The sequence below is a fragment of the Ictidomys tridecemlineatus genome, chromosome 1, assembly GCF_052094955.1.
Source record: "Ictidomys tridecemlineatus isolate mIctTri1 chromosome 1, mIctTri1.hap1, whole genome shotgun sequence".
In the NCBI taxonomy this organism is placed as follows: domain Eukaryota; kingdom Metazoa; phylum Chordata; class Mammalia; order Rodentia; family Sciuridae; genus Ictidomys; species Ictidomys tridecemlineatus.
Window position 1 is genome coordinate 148,806,215 of NC_135477.1, and position 26,055 is coordinate 148,832,269.

A 26,055-nucleotide genomic window follows, 5' to 3' on the forward strand; every position below is an offset into this window, starting at 1 on the left:
CCTTGCTCTTTGGTATCCTCTGCTCCTGAGTGATGTGAGGCGGGCAGTGGGCAGTCACAGCCGTGTCCTTCCTCGCCCTCATTGGTTCGCAGCTTCTCCCAAGGGGCAGCCCCCACCAATCCCGCCCCCTCCCCCCGCCCGGGACCAAAGCGCGCCCAGAGCTGCCTCAGAGCTATCTCCAGCTCAAACAGCCTAGCAGCCAGAGGGAGTGAGGACAAGCTGGCCACACACACCGGGTCGTCTCCACAAGGACCCGGGACTGCAGGACTGCCTTGATAGCTGCCGCGGCGGTGGCGCCAGCGCCAGAGGACTGACTCGGAGGACTCCGCGCCACCCGCCCTCGGTGCACTCTGCGTCCAGTGCGGAGCTGCGGCAGCACTCACTCAGCACCTCTCACAGTCGCTGCAGCCCAGACGCGCCCCTGGAACCTGGAGCTCCCCCAAGCTGAGGGTCGGAGCCGAGAGAGCGGCTGTGAAACCGTGAGACAGTCAGAGACTTGGGACCTCTTGCTGGCAACAGCGATAAACAGGGAAAGCTTGAAGGGCGCAGGCACCAAGCTGTGCAGCTCCGAGGGCAGAGGTCCACCTCGGCGTGGCAAAGGCAGACGAGCACCTAGGAGAGTGAGCGGAGGGTCCCGGGATCTGTGCTTTCCCCTCTGGTCGGAAGGCACCGACTCTCCCGGTCAGTTGCGCACAGGGCGGGAGGAGGACTCCATGGAAGCACTGGCTAGCTCAGGTCAGCGCGAGGCCAAGTGAGGAGGTCCTACTGGGGTCGCCGGGACCCGCGGGCCATGTACGGAGACGTGTTCAACGCCACGGGCGGCCCGGAGGCGGCGGTCGGTGGTGCTCTGGCTCCAGGAGCCACCGTCAAGGCAGAGGGCGCTTTGCCTCTGGAGCTGGCCACCGCGCGCGGTATGAGGGATGGCACCGCCACAAAGCCTGACCTGCCCACCTACCTGCTGCTCTTCTTCCTGCTGCTGCTTTCCGTGGCGCTGGTCGTCCTCTTCATCGGCTGCCAGCTGCGCCACTCGGCCTTCGCCGCGCTGCCCCACGACCGTTCGCTGCGCGACGCCCGTGCTCCCTGGAAGACGCGGCCGGTGTAGCTTTGAACTAAGCCAAGGCCGCCGGGTGCCGCGTCCTGGCCTCCCCAAGACACTCCAGTATGAACCCGGCAGAGCGGGATTGACATCGGAGGTTGCTGGTCCCTGGAAACACTTTGCTCAGACCTTTTCCCACGTAGATAGGCAACCGGAAAGTAAAAAGGGATGGAGACGTTAGGAGGCTGCACAGGATCCCTAGCTCAGTACCTGAAAGGGTGTCTTTCTTCCCCTAAACAGAAGGTCCAGTCGGGGAACCATCCTGAAAGACAGTGTGCCACCTGGGCTCAGAAGCCTTGCCTGCCACGGGTTGAATTCCTTACTTTGCCACAGAAGGGGCAGGAACCGCCAGCGCACAATTAGCCAGGAGCTGCCCGTCCCGACTCCCTGGCCCTGTGGCTGTCTCCCCAAAGATGCTACCGCCTTTCTTGCTCCTTGGCACTGAGGATCCCACTAGTATCCTAGCGTGAACTCAGCCGGACCTTGGAATGATGTTCATAGAGACTGCGTCCCCTTAGGGAAATGACACGACGCCCGAGTTTCAGTGGGTCCCGCCTAAGTCCAAATAGCCAATTCCTTCTGCGGGCAAAGATGGAGAGGGGTTCGGTGGAGAGGTGCAGTCTCACTTGCAGGGCGCGACTGTGGGGATCAGCATCTCACATCTCCATGAGCCACATTTCTACAATAAAAACTCACCGAATTAGACCCAAGCGCTGAGAACACTCTGGTTATTGGTTGCGCCGCTATGGGAAAGGGAATAAGGGCTGGTCCATCTGAGCAGGAAGAGACCCAAGTTTGATCCGCCTTCCCGCCCGCTGTGGCCCAGGTCAGTTTAATAATAACCTCCTCCTCCTCTCTAGCTTTCCCCAGTTACTTGCTCTGGGAAGTTTTTTCAGAACGATCTCTAGGGAAAATTGCTGCCTGACCTGCTGAATAAATTCTTTTTAAAAGGACTCCCTGGAGACTCTCTGCGGGCAGTTCCTTCCACCCGCCATCCTCTCCTTTGCTCCCTGGACCTGAAGCCTCCCAAGAGCCATTCTGACCAGAAAGGCTTAAAGATCAGGTAGAGAGGGCAGCACTCTGGCACTTCCTCCGGTGTAGACAGGAACTTGCCCTGGAGAACCCCACAGGAAAGAAATGATGACTAAATCCCTCCAGGAGAAAGAATTTCAAAGAATCTAAAGGGAATAGAGAACTTTGTGATAACCTTGACCAGTTTCAAAGTTAGCCTTATTCTAAGGAGTCTTTCTTTTTATTAAATATTTTTGGGAGTCATCTGGCTCAATGTGACACTAGAACTTAGAGAAGTTTTGACTGAAAAAAAATTACAGATTATCTAATTCAGTAATTCAAAAACATTTAGGGTCACTGGGCTTTGAGAATTGGAACAAGATAAGGACTCTTGTCCCTGCCAGATTCATATAGCCATGCAATTCTGCAACATTTATAAGGGTTGTCAGACATTGAAACATTCTGAAGGCCAAGCTTGGGGTGCAGAAAAGAATAGCCAGGGCTCCCATCACCACTTCTCAGCACAAAATTCTCCCCAGGTTCCTATTGTGGGAAGCAATGGAGAAGTGTAATAGAAACCAAGAACCCTAATTCTGCGGTCATCTTACAGAGCACCATAGCTTAGTCTTTGGAACCATATCCAAATTTCTCCAGTCTACAGTAAGGGTGACCCAGTTCATTTGCACCAACTTTGGTTGCAGAGAGGACTAGATGGGAAAAAATGTACAAAATACAATCCCCTGGCTGGTGTACCAAAAGCACATGCTATTGATCTGGGGGATCCTTCAGCCTTGATCTGGGATTATGAGAGGTAGAAGACTAATGTATGAACAGGACGTTCTTCCACCATATCGCATACTTGAAGGTAGTATGAAAGATGGTCAGAAGACAAGCTCTAGAGTCTAACCGTCTAGCTTTAGATTCCAGCTTCATCTCCGAATAGCTACGTGACCTTGAGCAAATTATTTAACCTGAGCTTGTTTCCTCAGCTGTGAAATGGATATTATACTATCTAGTTCTACAGGGTTGAATATTAAGCAGTATGACCAATGTGACATGCTAGCACAATGCTTGTACAAAGTGACCACTCAAGTGTAAGCTATCGTTATAATTGAGCTGCAGACTTGAGGCAGCACTACTGATGGGAAAAGCTGAACCCCAAACATGATGCAGTCTCACAAAAGCCCACTGCCTTTTATGACCACAAACAAATGCAACAGCTGGTTCTTTCATGGGAGAAAGGATTCAGTGGCTTAGAAATCCCTTGTAGTTCCTAGACCATTCTCAGCCAGAATCAGAGTGATCCAGGAGACTCTTGGGATTCCTTAAAGTAAACCAAAAAGTGCTAAGATGTATACAATTTGGAAGGTATCTGATATCTCTGTTGCGTTGCAGTGACCCCAGCCACCTCAGCAAAGGCTTGGCCACTTCAAATGAAGAAATAAATTCCTGGGTAATTGGACTTGCATAGAGCTTGAATCTAGAAAGCAAGCTGGGTTTGTAAGTGCTGTTTGCCAGCACTATGAACCTGAGTAACTTAATTTCCTTTTCTAGGATAGTGTTGGACTAGCTGAGTGGCAGTGGGTTTTTCCTCACATTGGATCCAGCCTTTGATTCTCCCCTAAACAAGTGACATGGCCAAGTTCATGTCTGCCCTCCATTAATATGCAGAGTTAATGAAATACAATGTAGTGATGACACATTCAGACCATGTTATGGACCAAAAGAATACAAATGTTCTTCCAAAATTCCTATGTTGAAACCCCAACTCCAAAAACAACTATATTAATTAAGATCACATATTGTCATAGGATGGGGCCATGATCCTATAGGATTAGTGTCCTTATGAAACCTGGGACATAGTGAGACAGAACATAGTGAGATGTTGGCCATTTGTAAACCAGGAAAATTGGCCTCAGAAACTAAATCAGCCAGAATTGTGATCTTAGACTTGCTTCGAGAACTGTAAAAATTAAATTTCTGTTGTTTAAGCCACCCAGTGTATGGTATTTTGTTCTGGTAACTCAAGTTAAGATAGATGGCTATTTGGGACATAGATCTGAACACACACTCTCCTGCCTTTCGCTACCCTAATAATTCCAGGATGCCTTGGAACCATCTTTAGGCAGTTGGGGATGGCAAGTTAAAAATAGGAATAGAGTTGCCATAGGTATCTGGGCTCCTCTGATACAGCCACTACAAGCAGGCAAGGAGGTTAAAGAGAAGACATTTTTGATAAGTGATGGGTGGGTGAGAGGTTGGAAATTGAAACAGCAAAGTGATTGTAGATACTAGGAACTAGGGAGAGGCAAAAGGCTTATTCCTGAGACCAGGTGACCTGAGCTTGACCATCTACTCTAGGCCTCCATCATGTTTCTGAATTTCTGCTAACCTGTTTCTTCAGCTGTAAAATGGAGATAATAATACTAACTGCCTCATAGGATTTTCAACACTGAGTGAGACATTGTAGGTGAAGTGTTAACTCATGTTTGATATACAGGAAGTGCTCTGAATGTGAGCAATCATCATTAACCAGGATGACCATTTTAGAAGCGCTTGCAGCAGTACAAACAGTAACTGCTTTCCATCAGTGACTTGCAGTCCTTTTTCAGGAAAGTGCTATCACAAGACAGTACAGAGGCCTGCCACTGCACAGCCACTGTGCCCAGAGTTGGAGATCTCTTCTGGATCTCATCCATTCTCATGGCTTCAGTCGCTTTTCAGATGACTCTTGCTACACAAGCCCACTCAATATCTCTATTGGCTATCTCACAGGAAACCTCAGACTCAACAAGTCTAAAACTCTTCATCTTTCTTAATTAGATGCTCCTTCAGTCTTCTCAATTTCAATAAATTGCAACATATGACTGCCCAAAGGAGAGAGAAAAAAAAAAAAGCATGGTTGTCATTCTTAACGCCAACCTCTTCTGCATCCTCCCATATGCAATCATCACCTGCACTCCATTCTACCCTATCAAATCCACACCGTCTCCACCATCACCACCCTACCTCAAAGCCCTACATTCACTTTTATGTCTCCAATCAAAACACACATCTGATCATGGTCTCTGCCTCCAACAGCCTCCACTCTAATGGTTTTTCCTAGTACTTGTGATTAAAAACAAAACCCTAACCTTAGCCTGTGAGGCCTAGAATCATCTGGCCCCACCCACATCTCCTCACATCCCTCTTGTACTCCAGGCTACAGTGACAGTGGCCTTCTTGGTCCTTAAGTTCCCTTGCCTAAGATGTTTTCTTTCACCTTCCTTTGGCTAATGCCTTTTCATCCTCTAGAACTCTACTTAAATCTTTCTTCCTCAAAAAGGACTTTCCTAAAATCTCTAATAGCCCCAAATCATCTCTGTAATCATAGCTATTAAATGACAATGCAATTATAAGCCTAATGTCTTTTCTTCCTACTAATATGTAAGTTATATGAAGTCGGGGACAAAATCTTCTTTTCACTGTTTTTTGAGAAACTATGTTTTAACCACAAAACAGGTACTTGGTATTTGTTGAAAGCAACATGGTGGGAAAACAGTGCTAGAGCTTTATCTGTATATTCTTCATCTGAACATATCTCCTTTGATTTTCCACCTTAAACAAAAATTTTATCAGATGAAATATTGACTTGAATTCTTCCTTACTTATTGGTCTTCCAAGTAGTCAGATTCCTGGGGCGGTAATCCACAAAGTTGTCAGCAAGTAACATTTCCTGTCTCCATCTATGCAACACCTCAAGTATTACTGTTATCTCCTGAAGAGACTAAAGAACATGCAATTTTTAAAAGTTGTACCTTTAGCTATTTCTGCGTGAAATACTCTTTTTCCCATTGCAAAGCACAGACCTTAGCAATATCATCCACATGCTTGTCAATTGCCTTGAATAAGAAATCTGTTTAATCTACTTCACATATCACCTTACCTTTTTCTGCACTTAAACATTAGCTTCTAATTAGACATTCCTGGGCGCTATGCCTAAAATTGCAATTACTCTCCTCTCTCACCCTGACACCTCCTTTTCCTCAGAATTCACCAGTAAATTTACTATGCATTTTATTTACCTTGTTAGGTATATCCATTAACCAAAATGAAAAACTATCAGGAAAATTGCTTTTGTTTTATCCTATTTATCCTCAACTTGACATATAACATCTCTCAAATATTAATTGAATGAATAAACAACCTGATACTGTTCAGGGTTAAACAAAACAAAACCCCCAGATATTCCGCAACGCAGGAGCACAGTCTGTATGTTAGTCTCCTTCATTCTCTGCTCCTGTTTGGGCACCCTCCCAAACTGATCAGATTAACCCCTAACTAGCCAAGAATTAAATACTCTAAGTTACAGCTTTGCTTTCAATGAGGCAGGAACTTCAACTCCAGCTCTACAATCTAGCATGAGGCTTGATTTGAACAAAGCACTTGACAGTTCGATGAGAATAAATGAAAGAGTAAGTAGTATCACCTAGCTCATAGTCTAAGTAGTTGAAAAAATATCACTGTGATGCAGGGTTTTCCTTTCTCACAGTAACCTCCCAGGGGCAGCAAAACGCTGAAATCTTCATCCCTTGGCTTCCATATCCACTTCTACTTCCCATCGTCATATCTGCTTTCCAGCCATTGTAAAGGAGAAAGAACATTCCTCTTCCAAGCAGAAGTGGCACATATCATTTCTGCTTATATCCTATTGGCTAGAATTCAGTCACATGTGGCCAGAATTCAGGCATATGACTTAACCTAACTCGAAGCCCCAAGGACTGAAAAAATGTGTTTTCCAGATGAATGTAGGTGGTCTACAATTAAAGAAGGGGAGAATAGGGATCTGTAAAATTTCTAGCAGTTTATCACACAATAAAGGGCCTTTTCGTATGAACATCATTTCTGAACTATTTATATATTGTAAATCTCTGCTTGCATTCATCATCTTCATATCCACTGACATCACTAATTTGGCTTAAACAACTCTAGGTTAATGAAAACCACATTTCACAGTTTATGTAAAAAGAAAAGGCAATCAGGGAATGTTTACCATTGATTATGCTTTGAATTAATATTGACACTACTATAGATGGGGGCAAAATCTGTCAAAATCCTCCAGACCCCAGTGCTTTTCTTCTTCCCAAATTTCTTCCCTTATATCACCCACACACACTCTTCGGCAAAATAATCTTTTATTCTCAAGTGCAAAATATGAGTCACATATTTGGTCTGTCATATGTTCTCTCTGTCAAAGGCATTCTACAAAGTGGCCCACCTGAGTGCAAAAGGCCTGTCCGTCACATACAATAGTCAGGGAAGAACATTATGGGGCCTAGGCCAGGACACCAAAATCAAACTACAAGTTTGTTTCTTAAAACCCTCACCTCTGTAAGCTCTGAAATACAGTGCACCATTTGGGTTATTTTCTGTTGTCACCTACATCGAAGAAACTGTCCTTTCTCCTTTTTCTGGAAAAATATTAAATGTCAACAGGTTAAAGCTCCAACTCGACTGGCAATTTTAATATGTTATCTGAGCAAAAAATTCAGGAACTTGATTACTTGACCCAAAAGTTCAAAGACAAAGAATTTAAGAGTGTTATAATTTCTTAGTTGAATTTCCACCTTTCTCATGAGGTATGGTAATGAGACCTAATAAATTACTGAGCCAGAATCAATTCAACTAGCAGTTGTCATATTACATTTAAAAAAGTGAATTCTAGTATTAAAAAGGAAAATCCACTCTACTCAGTCAACAAGTCCTGGTGTGATGACTTATTACGTGTCAGGAACTGCTCTAGCAGAGAGACAAAGGTCTGTCCTTAAATCTTATGTTCTCATGAGGTGACAAAAGGGTAAAGAGATATATTTTGTGTGAAATAGTGAGAAAAGCTATGCAGAATGTTCTCTTGGTTATATAGGAGGAAAGACTTGGAAACCAAGCCAATTTCTCTGAGAATCCTTTCAAATTAAGGAGCGATAGCCCCACCCATGATCGGCTATATATTTGTCAAAGAACATTAAAACAGATGCAAAACAAACAAACAAAAAAATGCAAACTGACTATCACGGTTTGAAAGAAATGTACATAGTCATACTACTATGGTTTGAAAGAAATGTACATAGTCAGGCATGATGGCACACATCATTGACCAGTCACTCAGTGACTCAGGAGGCTGAGACAGGAAGACTGCAAGTTTAAGGTTAGCCTCAGCCACTTAGCGAGAACCCACCTCAAAATAAAAAGGGCTAGGATGTAGTTCAGTGGTAAAATGCACCCTAGTTCAATCTCCAGTATTGAAACAAACAAACAAAAGTAAATGCGTAAATGTCTAGTGGTTAGCTATTGGAAGAAAGGTTTTAGTTTATGCTTTTCTGGACTGTTAAATCCTTACCATTTATCTCAGATAAAAGTATTTTTTTAAATGAGCTAATGGGTGAGATTTATTGGATGAAGAAGGGATAAGAGATTAAGAAAGTTTAAGGAGCTTTTCAAAAATCCATGCCCAAACATGAATAAACTGCCTCACTAGGAATTATATTCACATAACTTGGTACAATATGGATCCTAAGAGTCTTAACCACCAGATTAAAATCGCCCCTTTCCCACCTCCCATCTAACATATTGTAAGATGGAGATGGTTAAGCAAGCTGGCCAAAAGCTCTTCTTTAAAATTTCCCAGTAGCCTCACTATCCTAAGCTTCAAAATATGGCAATAAAAATGGTTGAGGCTGAAATTTTTTTTAAAGTTTATTGAAGAATTATAAATCTGACAACAAAAATCACAGTAATATTTTATAATGTTTATTGTGGGAAGGTTTTTAAAAAATACTTCCTCCTTCTAACCATATACAGACTATGATAAACTTCTAAATAATTACTTTCTTATAGGCATTGTCCAGTCTGACAGACTTCTTATAAATGTTTATAAAATAGAGAAGTGCACCAAAACTGCATTCTGGATTTTAATAGGGAATAGTACTAGTCATTGAGTCTCACCATCTGAACTCATCATCTGAATGTTTGGGCTTCAGCAATTTGAAAATTAATTATCTTAAATCTGAAATCTTTTGCCAGGAAAAGTGATTTTTGTTGTTGTTTTTAAAGGAATGCCTCTAAAATAGCCAATGAAGTTGCTACCAAGTACCTCACTAAATGCCTTTCAAAGAAAATGACAGAATGAACTGATTTGCAGTAATTGATTCTTGTAACAAAGTCTTTTCTCTAAAGAAAAGAATAAGAGCTTTCATATTTATTCTTTTGATTCAAAATATATAGTTTAGCTTTCTCTACTTTTCTAGTCAGGGTGCATGCCACTCCCTGCCCCCAGCCACTTGGAATGAGTTTGTACCTGTTGTGTATGTAATCCAGAGGGTGGTAAAAGTATGCATCACAGAGAGGGAGATAAAAAAGCTAGTCTATGATTTACATTTTTTTCAAAACAGGATAATCAGAAACTAAAAGCACAGCTAATTCACAAAGTAGAAAATCAAGTGTTGATCTACCAAGGACAAGCAGCCTCAGAAATAATTACTCTAAATCAAAGAAATAACAGAAATGTAAAAGATATTAATTTTTAAATGAGTTCTTTTATGCCAGGTTGTTCCAAGTGCTTTTTTTGTTATTACTTCATTTTTCTATAAAGTGAATTTTTATTTTACAGATGAGGAAAACTGAGGCAGAGTCGTTAAGCAGGTAACCTGCAAAAGGGCACAGAAATATGCAGCCCAGGACTCAAATGCAGATTCTAGAGTCAGCTCTGTAAAAGCTGTCTTCCTATTCTGCCTCTCAATCACCCCGCCAAGCCCCCTCATTTACAATGACATCTAGAGAAGGAAAATTTAGTGATTAAACTAAAAAAAACCCAGATTCTAGGTTCAAATCCTCTATCAAAACATAACAAAGAAAAACACATCAATTCCTTTACAAAGAGAAAGAAAAACAATCAATTATACTGAGCAACCTCATGCTTAGTGAAAAGGCATGATATATCATATTTTCTATCACTAGCACACAGATAATTCAGCAGGTTTTAACAACTGATAATCCCATCCCTCTTCTATAACTCCATTCAATGAAACATAAATCAGAAAAAATTACCAAAAAGAAAAAAAGACACATTAAGCAGATTTTGAGGTTTATTAAAATAAAGTATTAGCAAACAATATGCAAAACAAATTTAAGAGTTATGGCTTTGAAAAGCACAGTATAGTAAAACCTAATACATTTTTATAAGTATCAAAAGGATAGCAGAATTGAAGCATCATGCTACAATTTCATTTTCTATAACATGAACAGAAGCAGAACAAGAACAAATAAGAAGCAGTCCTACAGTGCAGCCATTGGTTTGGTCTTTATCATTTACATATGAAAGATCTTTTTAAAGAGAGTGTAGGTAAGTACATACATTCAGTTTCAATGATCTTAACCGAATTTAAAATAAGTGAATTTTAAATTGCAACTTTAAACAACCAGGTTAAAAAGAATATCTCTAGCCCAACCATCATTCTTAAAGAGTTCCTCTAGTAAAAGCAACATCATTTCCAATAGTATGATACAGGAAAATCTGACCCTATAAGATTTTCTTTTACAAAACACTTGGGATTCTTTGGCCTAACTGGAGTTCTCTTATAGCTAACACCAGTTAGTTTTAAGACAGGTACTATCTACTAATAGGGGGTGGGGATTTACTTATACAAAATTCTGAACTTTAAAAAATCACAGCAACTTCAAATAAATCCTTAAATGATAATGGCTCATGATTATTTTAGAAATTTTAAGAACTGAGTTATGTGGACAAGAACCATAAAACCCTTTTCACTCTGCCACAATCAAAGATCCTGCTCCTTTCAACAAAATAACTCATTACTTATTTTATAGCAAATGCTACCAACAATATTACAACATATACTTTTACAAAATAACAATAAACAAAACCAGAATATATGAAATCTTGTTTATTGGTTTGGGTATACCACCTAATTTTAGAGTGTCACTTCAACTATAATGCTGTTGTATTTTGTTTTGGAGATGAGTTTCATCTTATTTTTCTTCCCACCCACCCATGGGTGGATCTAATCCAGGGTCTCCCACATGCTAGCAAATGTCTACCACTGACCATCATCCACAGCCAGGAAGGCAAACTTCTGCTATGAATAATCCAGTTTAACAAAGGCTTTATAATACTGTTACCTCCTGTAATCAGGACACACTAAACTGCAATCCACTGAATTCTAAAAAATTATCCAAATTTCTCTCCAGCAAGATTTGTTTATGCAGGGGAGAAAAAAAAAATGCCTTGCAAGTACATTCAAGAATCTCACCTCTATCAATGAAGAAAATAATGTTGTTCAAATAATGCTGTTGGGGAAAACAGGCAGCAAAAGGAAAATTACCCTCCAAAAAGCTGTCTTAGTTAATATCTGAGAAAACCACTTAGGAAAACACACTCCCATAAAAACCATTAAACAATTCTAAAACCACCACACTGTCTCACCTTAAAAGATACTTGCTTATCCTGCTGATGAAAAAAAAAAAGAATGAACACTTATATTCAGACTCCAGACATCAAGAGTTCTTAAAATAGGTCCAAAAATGCAACTCATCAATGAAGGCTGAATTCAATAATTATCAAAGGATTCTTCCTTCTTCAGGAAGTAAAAAGGATAATATATTTTAAATGAGAAAGGTGACAGTAACTCAAAGTACCATTATGCAAATAATTAGAAAAAGTATTAAAAAATGGACCTAGACTGGAGTATGAGATGTTCTCTATAACACAAGTGCAGCACTTTAATACATACTACCAAACTTTTTAGAGTTTCTCTGCTATCAGTAGGATTCTGTTTTTTTTGTAAACCTTTTCCTCCAAAAGGACACTATTACAAGGGAAGGAATGGTTTCTAACAGGTACCCTCAGGTAATAACAGGGAAGGTTTTATAAGGTGAACCCTAGTTCTTATCTTGACAATGGCCTTCAGATTTGAAAACTTAGTAATTGTTTTACATCCCCTAAAGGACGTCTTACTCTCAAAAGTTATGAAAAGCATAAATTTGTAATACTAGGTGTAGCTTGTTGAACTGAATCTTATTCTGGGTTTCACCTCAGCAACACAGGCAGTTCAACTGCTGGGTTATACAGCAATCATGATATATATATATATATATAAATTATATTCTAATGAAGATACTTTTTTTTTTTTTTTGGTGATGCTGCAGGGATTGAACCCAGAGTCTCAAGTACACTAGGAAAGCTCTCTTCCATTGAACTATGCTCCCAGCCCCTGTATTTGACATTTTTGATGTCTTCCTTAAATTTTCTCTAGAGAAAAGTGTCAAAATCAGTAGATCAGTAACATGCCTACTAGTTTATATTCCATATATTAGCCATGAAATCAATAAGATGTTAGTCAAATGCACTTCTTATAACCTGCTTTTTTGGCAATCAAGATCTTGTTAATTTTAATTCATTATGAGATTAATTTGATTCTGTTCTGCTTTTTGCATTTCCCAAACTGGCTGCAATTTCAGTATTCCCAGATTCTGTCTTTTAACTGGCATGTATTAATATAGTCTATCTGCTATAAAAAGTGATTATTGTAGTGGTGCTGATATTCTTGCAAATTTGACTATAAACCAGTCTAATATTAAATAAAATCTTAATATTGTACTTTTTTGAAATAGTCTCTTTTAGAGATACTTTCTTATTGTTAGCCAGAATTTTACTTTGCTTTTTCTGTTTTCATCTTATTAATAATTTTTATCTCATGTATGTATAATATATGTATATATTATACATACATATACATATATCCTTAGGGTCTATAAGAATAGAGGAACTGAATAAAATTTTCGTTTAAAGGCCACAGGTGGAAAATTTACAATCTTTAGGAAATATAACAGGTTTCTACTTCATGAAATTCTTAACAGTTAACAGCTTCAGTACTGTCATTCACAAGATAATACTTCTTAAACACACAGAAAAATCCAATCACATAATACCTGCTAAATATCTAAAAGCTGGAACAGGGTGTCTACAAACAAAACAATTTTTTACTTGCAGCTAGAAACATCTATAAAAGAATTTGATGACTAAAATAATCACTAAAGTTGATTATATGTATCTGTCATTCAACTTGAGTGAATTCTTTTTCATAAATTTGTGCCATGAGCCTGTTAAGTAAAACAATGATAAAAATACCTAAGTTCTATCACTAAACAAATAATTCTCTTTCATGTGGTTCATACAACTTAGAATACATATTACATAATACTTACATTGAAGGCTCAGGTGACTTGTCTGAAATTATTCTTTTTACCCAACAAAGAATTCTGAGCTGAAACACAAATGACACTTCACCTGAAGGCACTAAAATCATCCAATGGCTGCACTTTGAAAAAGCAATAAATAATGACACAGAAAGCAAAAAGAATAGCAAAATGCTTTCCTAAAAAAATATTTTTTGTGGTTTTTTTTTTTTCCCTCATAAAAGCAGAAAGGGCAAAGCAGAAAGTCAAATCAAAAATAACATTTTTAACAGCTGAATGGCATGGCTCCAGATACTTACAAAGGCACTAGAAAACAAAGCTTCTTTTTCTGATTAGGTACATTAGGTCATTTTTCTTTTCAAAATAATTTCTGCTTTCTTGTGCCATAACTAAATGTCCATCTGACTATTCCCTAGAAAAGGTGGTTAATAGTACTCTACTCAAAGCCAAAACATGATTGATTAAATGGATATTTTAGAGTTGTCATCTTTCCTTTAGAAGACTGTGTTCTGGGAGATTAGCATCCATGTAGATACTAAAAAAATAGAAAAAGAGCATTGATGATAAGGAGAGAACAGTCTTTGATACGTGAATGTTTTGAAATCAGCTATCCCAATACCTACTGCCGATTCATTTAATATCAGACCAGTAGCCTCACCCTTGAGGCCCAATCAAAGAGCCTCCTATGGCTACAGCGCATAGGTCCTTGCATGAGGAGACCAATACAGGTGAGAACAATGACATTAAGTACATGATTTTCCAACATTAATAAGACCCACAAGACTGTAGAAATTAAAAAGGCACCTTAGTTGGAGCTATAGAAGAACAATCTTATAACTAGATTGAAAATAAAATACTAGAAAAAGGCATAACTTCCTAAAACTGTAAACTATAAATTGTAGTTTGTTAATACAAAAGGGGTAATAAGGAATTGAGGATAAGCATCTAAGTCCAAGTCACTTGAGTGTTTTACCAAAGGTTACACTAAAAACTGTCACCCATAAAAGTGCAAAATAAAAGATTAATGCATGTCAAAATTACAATCCTTGCAACAGGGCCAAAAGCAGCAAACATAGCTGAACAAGGCCGTGCATGCACTGTCACTAGCTAAAAAGTAGTATTTATGACAAGATTTTGAGTAAATGACATATACTAGAGATCAATTACTTGGCAATTTTTTTAAAAAAGGAAATGTTTTACAAAAGATATTGAGCATGAAGTCACATTACACTGACAAACATTTAGCTATATAAATGTAAATTTTATGTCATCTAGAAAACTCACTTCGCTTTTACTGAACACTACTTGTTAGAGCAGTGCATAGTGTTCCATCAAATAAAAAGATTATTTTAGAGTCTCTTTTAAGCCCCTACCATAGGCTTTTAAAAACTATGTGTTAACCTTTTTTAAAGTTGGTGGGACAAAGAAATTGTTAGAAGTATAGTTTCTGGAAAATCAACAGAAGGAAGACTATTTTTCTCTATTTATAACCTCTTATACTATAATTTTTCATCATGTGATGCATACTTTAAAAAAATTAACAAATAAAAAACCTGTTGGGATGATAAACTAAAGCATGTTCCAGTTTAAAATCAACACCAAAATTCTGAACAGGGGCATAATACTTAGTCCACATCTTTTACAATACCTTTGAGAGTTAATCACATGAACATGAATACAAACAAATGCAGATTCATCACAAAATACAAATGTGTTGGTCACAATTATGTAGAAAAAAAAAAGCTATAAAATCTGTTTTTCCATATCAGCTCACAGTATTTGTACTGGAAGTTTCTCTAAAATTAAAATAAGTCCACTAATAACAATTGAAAAGAATATTTCTGCACTATGAAACGGAAGATATGGGATTTAAAGGAGATCCCATCTGAGTAAGGACTTTATCCAGCCACTGAAGAGGCCCATGGAGATGAATCTCAATCCAACATGGGGTGCTGGTAACATCCTGTCGGTGATATTCTGCTCCCCAGCCCTATGAAAATGAACAGATATCATAGTCAATCTCTCTTTAAGTTGTTAACAAGTCTAAAGCAATTATAATAACAAACAGATAGTTTAAACAGTAAAGATATACAGAATACTTAAATAACTATCACAAAACCAATCTTGATATTCACCATGGAAATATAAGATTTACAATGTTCAGAGATATATGAATTTTTAAACAACATATACTTCTCCTAATAGAGAGACGCATGGCACCAGGTGTTTCAGCATTTTTTTAAATTTTAGAAACATTATACAATACAATATCTCATAATTAAAATATTATTTATTTCTGCTATGAGATATATTCTCACTTATTAGGATAAATAAAACCCTTAAATAGCCTCACGTAACTTCATGTCAGATTATATGACCAAAAAACTTTGTTTTCAGGTTTTGTTTTTGTTACTAGGGATTGAACCCAGAGTGCTCTATCACTAAGCTATATCCCCAGTACTCTTTATTTGTCAAGATAGGGCCTCGCTAAGTTGCGGAGGCTGTCCTGAAATTTTCAATCCTCCTCAGTCATTGGGATTTACAAGCTTGTGCCACTGTGTCTGACTTGTTTTGATATTTTTAAAATTTTGCTTTGTTTTTATTTTTTTTCCTGTCACATAAGGCACTGTAGATACTGATAAACATTTATAAATAATTTAATGTAGTGATTACATAGCCTTTATCCGTAAAGCTGGGAAATTAATGAGATGAAATGAACTAAAATGCTAGCTTAAAACTACAAACAAAAACAAAAATGAAATTTTTCACTTTTCTTCCATCTGGATTTATCAAACTCTCTGTGTTAGTGCTTATTCTAGTCCTGGTCCAGGAAAATTATGGGGAAAAAGAATGAAGAAAATGGGTAATGCAGATAAACTAAATATGCAAAAGTCTCATTTGTATAGAGGGAGGGGAAATAACTTTAGGGTGATTGATAATTCAATGTACACATCAGATCTACAGTAAAGCATCAAGAAAACACTGGATGGATGTATGGATGGATAGAAGAATGGAAGGAAGAAAGGAAAAAAACACTAGATAGGGAGAGAATGCCAAAAAAAAAAAATCACACATGGCATATGACAGTTGTTGTTCTTGGGCTAAAAATCTTTATGGACTATGTGAATATAGTATAGGTTTCTTAAATACATCATAAATTCTTTTCAAATTTTGTTCAAGAAGCATCTTCGGAATACTCAAAAAAATCAGGCCAAGAGGGTAAATGATGAACTTGAACTTTGCAAATTCTTAATAACAAAGCTCAATTCAAGGAAAATAATTTTAGAACTCCAAATAATTGTCAAGTCAGTCTAATAGAATCTAATAAAAATCAAAACTATTGATGCTGAGGGACTCAATAAGCAATTTTAATATTAAATGTTTTCCAATACTTTAATCATTTAACTGACATTCTTTGTAAGCTCAACCCCTGTTCAATATTAAAATAAGTATCAATCATGCATTTTATGTCTGGATTATAAGTTATCTTAGACTTACCATGTTTACAATCATAAATTCAAGGATTTCATCTAAGAACCTAGTAAATCCAGTTGAAAGTAATGCCCACCTTTAACAATTTTTCTATTACAACCTATAGACATACATATTTTCAATACAGATCACACACACTTACCTTAACAAAACTCATTCGAATGGTGCACATTTTTGTGAGCTCATAGACTGCCTCAAACCCATGATTGACAGATTGAGCCAGAAGCTGAGCAAATTCCTGATTATTAAAAATTTTGAGGCTGCAGCTGCTGGGAATCTTACAGACAGTGGTGGGATGAAAACCATGATGAAAGTTGCAGTTCCTACTCTGTACAAATATGCTGCTGTCACTGAGACACTCCGCATACACCTCCCCGCCAACATAGTACAGATGAACACCTTAAAAAGATGAGTAGCGTGAGTCAGTTTAACAAAGCAAAAGAGATTATATGGTATAACCAAAATACGGAGATGTTCATAGCAAACTCTCTACTGTCTTCAGATAAAAGCAACCACTAGATGGCCTTCTGCTGCCAAAGATAATGAAGAGGTTAATGTCTGCCTAAGTCTAACATGGTCCTCAAATAACTAAGTTAAGCCTGAAGCTGACAGCTGATTAGGTTATCTACTTTTAAGTTGTTTTCCTTTTCCAAATCTTCTATTATCTCTATGAGAGAAAGAGATGGTTAAGAAAATAAAATTGCCTTAAATCCTTTAAATAAACAGTCATTAGCATAGTTTTGCATTTTCTTTTTGTTAACAGAGGACAACAGTATTAAACAAAAATACAAACAAAACCCCCAAAGGTCATATGTACTTTCAGGTCACCGCAAGAGTTTTTAAATTGCAGATATTTTACTTTGGTAATTTCAAATTATTTTTAATATATTTAAAATACATGTGTAGTGTGTGTGTCTCTCTCTGTGTGTATGTATAAAAATAATGCATGAAAAGTTTCAATACAAAAATTTAAATTGTGTAACTAAAGCTGGTATTTTTCCAACATATCTATCACCTCAAATTTCTCTTCATTAAAGGTAGAAACTGATATCAAAATGGTGGATATCCTTTTGAACCTTTTTAAATGCATTTAATTTTATATAAATGTTTCTATGTAATTTTTATGTGTGTGTTTGTATGGAAGGTTGGGTGTTCTGCTTTGTTTTTTAATGTGAATGTACCACATTCTATTAATCAAAAACTTGCTCTTTCACTTTAAGCAATCTTGAGGATTCTAGTACACTTCAAAATATAAATTTGCTACTGTATATATCCTCTAAATGCCACTTATAATTCTAGGTGAATCTACTATCTATTGATGGACAACTTTTCACTACCACAGTGCTTTGTAGCACCATCCCTGAATATACATATCTCTCTGCACACAAGTAAGTCATAAAATTGTATCAGACTATAATAATAAAAATTCAGCTTTGTTTCTGAGTAAATAAAAATGACCCATGAACAAAAGTATCCTAGAATAGTATGTTGAAAAAAAAGACAATTTTAGAAATTCAAAATTTACCAAATAGATTTCACTTAAAATTATTTTTACTGGGATGGGGTGGGAAATCAATGCATATAAGGAAGACATTTTACCAAAAACAAACAAACAAACAAAAAAACACCATCATGGCAAGTAGGCAATGAACTCTAAAAGAGAATGGCAACTTTGTATTCAACCTATTTTTGACCATAATATTTTTAAAAACCTCTTCTATTAAAAAATGCCATCATAATTATTTTTATTTGCCTTTGTTTCCACTTGTAGTAAGACCCTCCTAAGTTAAAGCAAAAAAGCAGCAAGAGGGGAAAACAAAACTTCTTGAGAAATATGCAATACATTCTACCTGGGATGTATTTCCTTCCTGACCACTTGATGCATGCATGAGACTCTGACATCTCATTGCAGTGTGATATAGTTGTTGTGGCACCTATATTTCAGGATGAATTATACAAAAAACCTTCTTGAATTTAAAAGATGAGGGGTGATAATAAAGCCACCAAAGAACTTCGACATTCACACTTGGATTCTCCACTTCTAACTCCATTCCCCCAACATCATGGTAATTCTTACACATTATATCTCAATTGAAGATGCTCCACAAATACCATAATTATGAAATCCTCATTCTTCACTAGCAGTCATGTGTTCCACAAATACATTTGTTGTATATTTCATGAGCCAAGCACTGTCCTAGCTACTGTTATAAACATGATAAATTTCTGTGCAGTTTATATTCCAGTCAGAGTAACTCAAAAAACAAAGAAATAATCTGTACTTAAGCAGAAAAACTAAACAAGATAAGGAATTGGGGACTCATGATATCTTTATTTGATTAATACATTCTTTAGTATACGCAACATAAGACAGAGGCCTTTAGATTCTTTGTAAGTTTACAGCACCTTCCTTACACAAACTGTGGCACACGGCCAATACAAAAAAGGGCTGAATTCAACTGAATGTATGATTACCTTTTCCAATATGACGCCTAGTATTTTCAATTGTTGAATTACGATTAACATTTGACAACAACCCCAAGCAGAATCTACTTTTGTTATTTGAAGGGTCTGTGAATCCATCTACTAACACACTAGTAGAAGATGCATGAAAAGCTTCCCCAACGCGGTTGTTTAATTCGTAGTAAACAATTGAACACCAATGTTTGGGTTCTTCATAGGCAACAGGCTGAACATCTGTGAACAAATCAGACAGAAAAGAAGTTTAATAAGTGATTATCCAAAACTCCAGATTCACTATGTGTTTAATCTTCAACCCAACCCAAAGAGTTACATGAGAAAGAAAACAAGACATTTCACTTAAGTATCACTGTCCTTCCTGGTTTGAACCTATATCCAAAAATACTAGAAATAGACTTAAATATGACAATTAAAGCAATTTTAGGAAAACAAAGATAGGCAACTATCTTACTTAACCTGCTCAGTCTCCCTTAACAAAATATCATATTCTAAGCAGATTAATTTTTCCCTTCACAGTTCTGGATGCTGGGAAGTACATCAAGGTGTCAGCTGGTCTGATATCTAGAAAGGGCTCCCTTCCTGGCTTGTAGATAGCTGCCCTCTGGCTGGGTGCTCATATGGCCTTTCCTCAGTGTGTGCTCATAAAGATCCAAAGATTCACTTCTGTTTCTCTTCTTATAAGGGTAACTAATTCCATCCTGAGAACCCTGCTCTCATGAACTCATCTAAACCTAAATTATATCTCAAAGGCCCCATCTCCAAACACTATGACATTGGGGGTTAGGGCACAATTTGGTCTGTTAGCATGCAAAAATACACGCATTACATCTCAAAGGACTCAAACTCCTAACTTATTCCAGCAAAAACTATAGAGTCTAAAATCTAGTCTTATGAAAATCAGAAAAAGGTGAGACAGGAGACAAAATCCCACAGCAGAATTCCCCTTCAACTGTAACATGTGAAACTAAACCAAGTTCTGTGTTGTAGGGAGTGGCTCCCTCCAGTCTCCAGGTACCCTCATGACGTCATTCAGCCTGCTGAAACCAGACCAGTCATCCTGATGATTTCTGAATCAGCTTCAGAGGAATTCTTCTTTTTTGAAGAATTATAAAAGTTTACAGTCAAATAACTTATCTGGTCTGCCACAGAATTTAAGGAACCTGATAGCCTTACTAAACTCCAGTCCATCTCTGTTCTCTTCAGGTCAAACTGTGCTTCTGTGGAAGTGGCTGTTTAGGTCCATGGTTCATACCCACACTAATTTCATTATCAAATGGCAGGTGAGCAAAACTGAGTTATTTTTTGAAATATGGATAGGATGAGAATTTTCCAAATCATTTAAGTTCTGATTCCTTGCTGCTTAACAATTCCTTCTCAAATTCATTTTTTTCTTGAGAAGCCAGTAGGAACTAGGATACTCCTTCAACACTTAGGAATTTCCTCAGCTAAATATCCAATTTCATAACTCAAAAGTTCTACCTCCTATAATACACTAGAACATTAACACCATTCAGCCAAATTCTTTGTCACTTTACAATACGGATGGCCTTTTTTCTGTTTTCTAATAATACATTCCTCTTTTAGGTCTATATCCTCACAAGAATCAACCTGGTATAACATTTATATCTGTACTAACATTCTATACATGATTTATGTATTCCCTAAGAAAATAGGAGGTTTATTTAAAGCTCTCTTTTACTTCTCAGCCCTCACCAGAATCACCTTTAATAGTCACTTCACAGCAACATCAGATTGTTCTAGCATGTATCTCAAAACTTTTCCAGCCTCTACATTATCTAGTTCCAAAGCTACTTCCATATTTTTAGGTATTTGTTATAGCAGCACCCATTTCTAGGTACCAGTTCCTATTTCAGTTGGTTCAGGCTGCTATAACCAAATACCATAGATGGAGTGGCTTAAATAATAGAAATTTATTTCTCACAGTTCTGGAGGCTGGGAAGTCCAAGATCAAGGTGCCAGTAGATTCAGGGTTTGGTGAGGGGCCCGCTTCCTGGCTTGTAGACAGCCACCTTCTTGCTGTGTGCTCACATGGCCTTTCCTTGGTTTGTGTTCAAGGGTAGAGAAAGATATAGACAGAAAGGGATCTATCTCTTCCTCTTATAAATTCACTAATACCACAATGAGGACCCCACCCTCATGATCTCAGCTAAATCTAATTACCTCCCAAAGACTCATTTCCAAATACCACCACATTGGGGGTTAGGGTTTCAATATAGGAATTTAGGGAGGACACAATTCAGAACATAGTAGCAATATCATATCTTAAATTATTTCTCTAGGGGAATCTACTTCACACTTAAATTTGAGATAAATGTAATTTTTTTAACAGCTGGAAAGGATTAACTATATCACTATCTGTAATACTATTCTAAACAAAAAATTGAACTTAAACACTTAAGTGATTCTCTCTGCAAACTGGAAATAAAAGCATGAGAAGAGTCATCCTTGCCTTGTTACTAATGTTAGCAGGAAATCTTCCAGTTAATCACCATTAAGTATGATGTTAGTTATGGGTTTTCTGTAGATAGGCTTTATTATCATAAATGTGTAAAACACAAAACACTTAAGAAATACGTTAAAAAGCAATATCTTATTTCGAAACTTGGGATACTATACAGAACTTAAAGTCTCAAAACAAATCGGCTTTAAAACCACAATGACACCATAAAAATATACCATTTTTCATTGTCAATTTAAAAAGGAGACAATTAAAAAACCCACAATGAGAATCACTTCATATCCATTGGATGGTAATTATTAAAAAAAGGAAAAACATAGATAACAAGCATTAGCATGTACATGGAAAAAGTGGAACCTTTATGTACAGATGGTAGGAATGTCAAATGATGTAGCTACTGTACAAAACAGTTTGGTGGTTTTGAAAAGTTAAACATAATTAGCATATGATACAGCAATTCTATTTTCAAGAATACAATATTCAAGTGGATTATAAGCAGACACTCAAACATAGCATCATGATTCACAACAATCAAAAAAGTAGAAAAACTCCAAACAACCATCAATAGATATAAGAGAAACAAAAAGTGTACACACATACAGTGGAGTATAATTTGGCCTTAAGAAGGAATACCTTCCTCCCTCCCTCCCTCTTTCTCCCTTTCTTTCTTCTTTCTTTTTCTTTTTTGGCACTGGGGATTAAAACCCAGGCACACTCAATCACTGAGCCATATCCCCCACCCTTTCTATATTTTATTTAGCGACCAGGTCTTGCTAAGTTGCTAGAGCCTGGTTAAGTTGCTGAGGCTGGCTTTGAACTAGCAATCCTCCTGCCTCAGCCTCCCAAACCACTGTGATCATAGGTGTGCGCCACCGCACCGAGCAGGAATGAATTTTTAGTGCATGCTATGACATGGATAAATCTTGAAAATGTCATCCATACTAAGTGAAATAAGCTAGACATAAAGTTTCTAAATACATCATTCCATTTAAATACCTCAAGTAGGTATTACAGAGACAAAAAGTAAAAGAGTATTGATCAGAGGCCAGAGAAGAGAAAATAGGGAGCTTTATAATAGGTACAAAGTTCTGCTTGGCATGATGAGAAGGTTCTGGAAATGGACAGTGACAGTGGTAGCAACACTGTGGATGTACTTAACACCACTGAATTGTATGCTGAATTATACAAACCACAGAATCCTAAAACACGTAAGGCTAATCTCAACAGAACTGAATGTAGAAATATATAATTCAACAATAGTTGGGAACTTCAATCCCCAATTCTCAATAAATGATTGAATAATTAGAAAGGAAATAAGGGTATAGAAAACTTGAACAATACTATCAACCAACTTCACCTAATTGAAATGTACAGAACTGATGATACCCCACAATAGCAGAATTGAAAGGAAGGTTTCAAAGAGTTATCTTTAATAGCCAAAACCTAGAAGCAACCCAAGTGTTCATCAGTGCGTGACTGGATAAACAAAATGTGGTGTGCACATACAGTAAATATTACTCATCTTACCACAACAGATGAAGCTGAGGATATTATGCTAAGTAAAATAAGTCAGTCATAAAAAGACAAATAGACAAAACATAGAATGGTGGAGCTGGGTGATAGAGCACTTGATTGAGGTCCTGGGTTCAAGGGAGGGAGAGAAAAAGAGAAGAAAGAAGGAAGAAAATAGAATGGTGATTGCCAGGAGCTAGGGAAGGAAAATATGTAGAATTATTGTTTAATTGGCACAGAATTTTGTTTGGTTTCATAAGGTGAAAACAGTAACAGAGATGTAAGATAGTAACCACTGCACATTATGAATGTAATTAATAGCAACAAACTATATGACTTTAAAATGGTTAAGATGATAAATTTTATGTGTATTTTACTGCAATAAAAAAAATTATGTGGAAAAATCCTCAATATCAAGCTTTAGTAATCAAGACAAAGAGGTACAAATATACAATCAATGAACAAAACTGAAAGGCCCTAAACAAACCCTTACATTTGTATATTTTTATTATAAAGTGATTTCTAATAAAAATGTCAGTGCAATGGAGAACAAAAAAATATAGATATTTACCATACGACATACACAAACATAACTCAAATGAATCAGAGACCTAAATATAAGAGCTAAAACTATAGAACACATAGAATAAACACAAAATAATATTTTTTGCAACCCTGGAACAGATAAAAATTTCTTAGATCCAGAAAAAATTGATAAACTGGACTTCATCAAAATTTAAAGCTACTGTGCTTCAGAAAACATTATTAAGAAAATGAAATCTACTGAGATAAAATATTTGTAAATCACTTTCTGATAAAGGATTCAAATCCAGAATATATAAAGAACTTGTACAACTCAATAAAAAGATAAACAACCCAATGGGCAAAAAATTTAAAATAAACATTTCATCAAAGAAAAATTTTTTAAATGTTCAACATCATTACTCATTAGGAGTATAAAAATTAAAACCACAATGTGCACTTCATACCCACTAAAATGACTATAATCAAAAAGACAGATGTAATAGTAAGTGTTAACAGATTACGAAAAACTGATACCCTCATACACTGCTGGTGTAAAATGATACAGCTACTTTGGAGAAGGTTGGCAGTTTTCCTTCAATGGTTAAACTTACTATATGACACAGCGATTCTATTCCTGGGTATCTTCCCAAGAAACATAAAAACCATATCCACACAAAGACTTTTATACAAAAGTTCCTAAGAGTATTTTTATTTGTTTATTTTTATGTGGTGCTATTATTCATACTAAACAAAACAAAAACTAGAAACAGTTCAAATGCCTACTGACTAGTGAATAGATAAAATGTGGTATATCTATACAAAAACCCCCACTGTTCAGCCATAAAAAGGAACAAACTATTATTATGTTACAACATGAATGTATCTTGACAATACTATGTTACGTGAAAGAAGCCATATGAAAGACTATATATTACATGACCATTTATATGAAATTCTTAGAAAAGATAAATCTATACATACAGAACACAGATTGGAATGGTATGTAAAGCTGTTCATATGAGTGAGGATCTCTTCAAATGCTCTCAAACTATATTGGGTACAAAATTTATATGTTTTCCAAAATCATTCAATCATATACTTAAGGTGAATTTATAGTATATAAAATATACATGTTCCTATTTTTTTAAAGTGGCCAAGACTGGGGGTGTAGATCAGTGGGTGAGTGCTCCTCTAGCATGTGGTAGGCCCTGCACTGGGCCTCTGACACTACAAATAAATAAAATAAAAACAGCTACAGGGGCTGGATTTGTAGCTCAGTGGTAGAGCACTTGCCTGGCATGTGTGAGGCCCTGGGATCGATCCTCAGCACCACGTATAAATAATAATAAATAAAAGATCCACTAACAACTAAAAAAAAATTTAACAAAGAAAAAAACACAGATACAATAAAATCAACATGGTTGAACATCACTTTCTGATAAAAGATAAAATATACTTCTCTTACCTCTGCTGGATATACTGGGCATAATCTGAGGAACCATATTATTGCTTGTATCCATAGGCTGGGAATTATCTTGGCCCATCTGTTCATCAGGTGGCATATAGGCAGGAGGAGGTGTATCAGCTAAGAGGAAGAAAATGAGACAAGTTAAAATCCCAAAGAACGGTTAAAATCTTCATCCTGCTCAAAGTTATTACTTTACAGCATTAAAAAAATTTCAAGATTACCAGTAGGGTTCATTACTGAACATTAGATGCACAAAAATGCAGACATTAGACAGCACATCTACTAGTAATTGAAAACCTATTATAAGCCCACATGTATGTACAACAGAATCTGGTAATCCAAGATATTAAAATAGAATTAAAGGTCAAAAACTGCCTTTCTTTGCACAGAATCATATGCTCAGAGATATATATTAAGAAAGAGTTGAAACCAACACTGAATCAGCACTATTAACTGGTGAAGAGATAAAATGTAGTACATCTATGCAAAATAAAGTATGAAAGTTTGTTTTTGAGCAGATTCCTAACAGCAGGTTAAACAGTTGGTATTTAATTCCCCTACTATTTCCATATTTTAAACATGGTATTTGACAAAATAAAATCCAAACTATTGTGGAAATCAAACAATTATCTGAAGAATATACAGTCAGAAGTAACTAGCTCTTTTATAACATAGTTCACCAGCAGGATCAGCAGTAAGAACAAATGCTGATTCTCAGGGGTTAGTATTATTACTTTTCTT

General features: G+C 37.0%; 2 protein-coding genes across 2 annotated transcripts in view; one reads left to right on the plus strand and one right to left on the minus strand.

Annotated features, from left to right (window-relative positions):
• Positions 1-145: 145 nt before the first annotated feature.
• On the plus strand, positions 146-1,806 carry Smim32 (small integral membrane protein 32). The gene has a single exon (XM_040272952.2). It carries the CDS (start codon positions 791-793, stop codon positions 1,100-1,102), a length of 312 nt encoding a protein of 103 aa, XP_040128886.1. The 5' UTR covers positions 146-790; the 3' UTR covers positions 1,103-1,806.
• Positions 1,807-10,214: 8,408 nt separating this feature from the next.
• Positions 10,215-26,055, minus strand: part of Smad5 (SMAD family member 5) — a 43,756-nt gene continuing 27,915 nt past the window's right edge. Inside the window, exons 4-7 of the mRNA XM_005333200.3 lie at positions 25,312-25,431; positions 19,325-19,546; positions 16,992-17,248; positions 10,215-15,347 (exon numbers count right to left, since the gene is read on the minus strand). Coding sequence (XP_005333257.1) covers positions 15,204-15,347; positions 16,992-17,248; positions 19,325-19,546; positions 25,312-25,431 — 743 coding nt within the window. The 3' untranslated portion in view covers positions 10,215-15,203. The remainder of the gene's footprint in view (positions 15,348-16,991; positions 17,249-19,324; positions 19,547-25,311; positions 25,432-26,055) is intronic.